Raw genomic sequence first — 4,163 nt, forward strand, 5'->3', positions numbered from 1 at the left:
GTGTTTGGCATAGTTAAAAAATATTTAAAATAAGTTAAAAATTGCTTAAAACAAGCCAAAAGCCACTTTTTTCAACCCAATCTAAACGGTCATTAAGTTGAACGCACCGACGGAATAATAATATGAGTTTAACTTATATATATATATATATATGCAACAAGTCAGTTTATTTTATGTTATTTTGGTGTCCGGATGAACTTGCATGCACCTCCACTATTCCAACAAATACCTTTTATCTCTTATCCTCATAAGTACCACATTTACCATGTTTTGCAGGTTACCACCCCACAGTTGCTATAAAAATTACCTGCAATTGGTTTTTAACTTATCTTTATAGTGTAAATTTTTTTTATACTATCAATGTTTATTAGTTATGATCAAAATATAACACAATCAAATCACTTATAAGCTCGTACTTGTGTTGCTCATAAAATATTCTGTTTGTGGTGAACCACCAACATTGATGTAACTCATACTGTACCAATTCAACAAGGAGCTGAAATGGCTATTGTTTCAAAATGAAGGATTGAATTAGCCTAAGATCCTTTCTCTTTCATGTTGGTATCACTGCAAATCCTTTTCATCATCATGTACTCCATAGTCAGATTACAACAAGCAATACAGATGAAAGTAAACTGACAAAAAAACCAGGAGACTAGAAAGGCATAAGTCCCATACTCTCCATACTGACATACTTTTCTAACCTGGGAAAATCAAATACTATGTAATGGACAAAATCAAAAGCAGATCATTAAATCCTAAAAGCTTGAGCATATGCCAGAGTACAAATTCAGAGGCCTAACGAATTGCATTGGCTGCAGAATGCTTTTTCCTTTTACTTCAGAATGAATATAAGCATCACTCGAAAAGCCAGTGCTTCTTGTACAGTTGTAACAGATAGTGATTCCTAATTATTGGTAAGTGTACCTGTGGAAGCTGATCAGATTGCAATTAAACAACCCTGACAACACATCCAAGCAACCACAATACCCAGCAAAGCCCCAGCGAAAACCTGGGATGGGGTGTGGCCGAGAAGTTCTTTTAGCTTTCTTTGACTGATGGGATGCCCTTGGAATAAGTCCTCAACAATCAGATTGAGAACCTGAGAAGACAGAATAAAATTTGACTAATCAGAAAGCTAAGCATTCCCCATCAGACATATATGCAAGTCTCCACAACAATGGTCCAGTGGTTGTGCAAAGGAATTACCAATTACCGAAAAGAGATTCCTTTACAAGAGATAAGGAAATCTCCAGAGCATCTACAGCAAAAAGATGAAAACTTATCCACATGACTTTAGCACTGCGGATGTACTTTCTTCATTTTCAAAGAAGAACAGGTTCTCCAGTAGAAAGAGCATGGAGTGAAAAAACGAGGAACTATGGGAAGAAGGAATCTGATGCTAAGAGAAGTCTCATTCACCTAAAACTAGGATAAACCTGCAGCAGTTGAATGTCACCAAGGATGAGACTCCTCAGAGTTTCACTTGTTATTATTCTCTTCTAAAGGGTTCTTTACTCTGATCATTAAAAGGTCTGTTGACCAATAGCTCAGTTAAAGTGCCAAATCTTTAAATATTTAGCATTCTAGTGAAGCTAACCTTTCTACAGCTAGCCTTACACGATGCATATTTTCCTGATTCCCATTGTAATAACATTACGGAGGAACCTCATGGGACATGCGAGTAACTTATAAGTAGAATCAACTTTATATTTACTCCTGAGACAAACAAAAGCAATGAAAGATTATTCATAGACTGGTGGTTCAATTTGGGAGTTTTTGTACAGTTGACAGGTCAACCTAAAATATCAACTGTATAACCTTTGTGACCGGATAGAGAACGGATTATTTCACAGCCAGAAAGCATAAATGATGATGATCCTAAGAGAACGGATTATTTCACAGCCAGAAAGCATAAATGATGATGATCCTAACATCTGAGTTAGATGTTCAGAACACTAACACTAATTTCTAATAAATCAAAGCAGATTGAGCAACGTGAGCAAAAGTGGGCCATTATGGAAGTCCAACAGCTTGAATTTATTTAGAATAGCTACTGATATTGTTAACATCTTATCAAGTCATGTGGTCACTGGTCAGGGGATTCCCAGCTAAGAGTACAGAATCAAAATCAGCAGCTTCTGACATATGGAATGTATTAATAAGCCATTTTGGGATTCAAGAGAATAAACATGTGTTGGTTTCCAATTCGCCAGTCTTTTCTGCTCTACGATTTTAAATTCATGCCTAGGCAATAAATGACCGAAGGACCACACATGATATTTTCCATATACTCTTAACTATAAGCAAATACTGACTCCTAGCATGGTCATCAAGTAGAGTTATTATTAGGACCTAGTCAATTTACAACCTAAATGATTCAGGTACCAGAAACCTCTTTCATGTTTTTCTACTAGCCTAAAATAAATAAACCCTGTATCAATTTCACTACTACAATTAAAATGATCGTAGGACTTGTAAGTCGAACCACATTATCTCCACTGTTTTCAAATCTTTCATGATAAAGATTACACCTTTACATTCTTGCTATCCTGTACCAGCCCACCATATCACGCAAATAAAATACTCAGGAGACCTTAAATACCAAAACGAAACCATCTCGAAAGTGTGCAGAGTATATGAATAAATCAATGAATTAAGAATTAACTAGGTTCAATATCGAATCAGTTAAAAGGCACACAGAGCATATTCCCACAAATTACACACACAAGAATGAGCCAATTGCCTAGTATGAACAAACATAAAGATTAAACACAACCGCAAAAAGAATACAGAAGACAATATGAGAAGTAGTTAATTACCTCTGCTTGCATCCCAGCATGCCGTCTAACACCAATAGCATCATACATCACAATTAAACTAAACCCCAAACAAACGGGAAATAATGAGTCAGCAACTCCATGACAAATAGCAACTGAGGTTGTCAATGCCGTGCACAAAGCTGTGTGGGAAGAAGGCATTCCTCCAGATGCAAACATAATCCTAAAGTCCCATTTTCTCTCCACATAGAAATTCAAAAAGACTTTCATCGACTGTGCCACCAACCAAGCTATAAACCCCGAAACAAACGTTGGGTTAGCAGCTAATGTAGCTACAAATGGACTTATTTTCACCTTTGCTGTTGAAGTTATACTCAAAAGAGCCATTCCAAAGCTTCCATTTTGCAACAGATTTCCGCTAAGCTTCTCTGGAACATTCTCAGGGCCACTACCACCTTTAAAAAAAGAGACCCATTTGTTCTTTGAGGCCTTTGCTGCAAAGTCTTTAACTTTCTTGAAAATCGGGAGAAGAAGTGAAAAGGGTTTTAAGTATGAGCTCTGATTTTGCCATTGTGAATTGGGGTTTTGGGGATTTAAGGATGAAACAATAACTGAAGATGTTTTCAATTTCTTGGGTTTTTTGAATCTGAAAAAACAGAAAGAGGAAAGATTGAAAGAAGTGATGTTAGAGTTAGGAAGGTTAAGAGGGAGGGCTCTATACGCGGAGCTTATTACGAGAGTCTCCATGAAAAAGTGCCGAATAATCCGAGTTCAGGCAGCATCGAAACAGAGGATGAGATTGGTGGCAGTTTCCAGAGGCTTTGTAAAGTGTTTTTGTGGAGAACGGAGAACATAGATTGGTCGAATTTAGAGCCTTCACTGCCTCTTCACTTGAGTGATGGCACGTGAGGTGGTGAATGCACTACTTGCTTACTGCCAAATTTAGCGATTTTGAAGATATCCATTTCTCAAGAATATGCTTATGCCTCCTCGGGACATTAGTGGTATTTAGGGGGTGTCAATGGATATTCGAAAACCGATTGAATCGTACTGCATCGAACGGATTTTTAAGTTTTTTTTATATAAGTTTTAATCGCACCGATAATTAGGGTAGGTTTTTTATTTTATGAAAATAAACCGAAAAAATACTGAATCGTACCGAATAAATTTTACATGTAAAAAATATATTTATATAATAATTTTAAAAATAATAATGCATTAATTTTTCTTTGGGCCTTGGAATATGAAAACTGTTACAAGCCAACAAGTAATTAAACTCAGAGTACTAATTCCTAAAACCTATAATGCTACTTCTACTTAAACTAAGTTAAAGTATCTTCGTTAGCAAGACACAAAGTACTCTAGTTTGGGGTTGCCCAGTTG

The 4,163-nt window shown here is 36.4% G+C and overlaps 1 protein-coding gene across 1 annotated transcript; it reads right to left on the bottom strand.

Annotated features, from left to right (window-relative positions):
• On the bottom strand, positions 436–3,695 carry LOC109210502. The gene is made up of 2 exons (XM_019373958.1): positions 2,823–3,695; positions 436–1,102 (listed from the first exon to the last, which is right to left on the bottom strand). The coding sequence occupies exons 1-2, from the start codon at positions 3,525–3,527 to the stop codon at positions 941–943; spliced, it is 867 nt and encodes a 288-aa protein (XP_019229503.1). The 5' UTR covers positions 3,528–3,695; the 3' UTR covers positions 436–940.

The sequence above is a fragment of the Nicotiana attenuata genome, chromosome 1 (genome assembly GCF_001879085.1).
Source record: "Nicotiana attenuata strain UT chromosome 1, NIATTr2, whole genome shotgun sequence".
NCBI lineage: Eukaryota > Viridiplantae > Streptophyta > Magnoliopsida > Solanales > Solanaceae > Nicotiana > Nicotiana attenuata.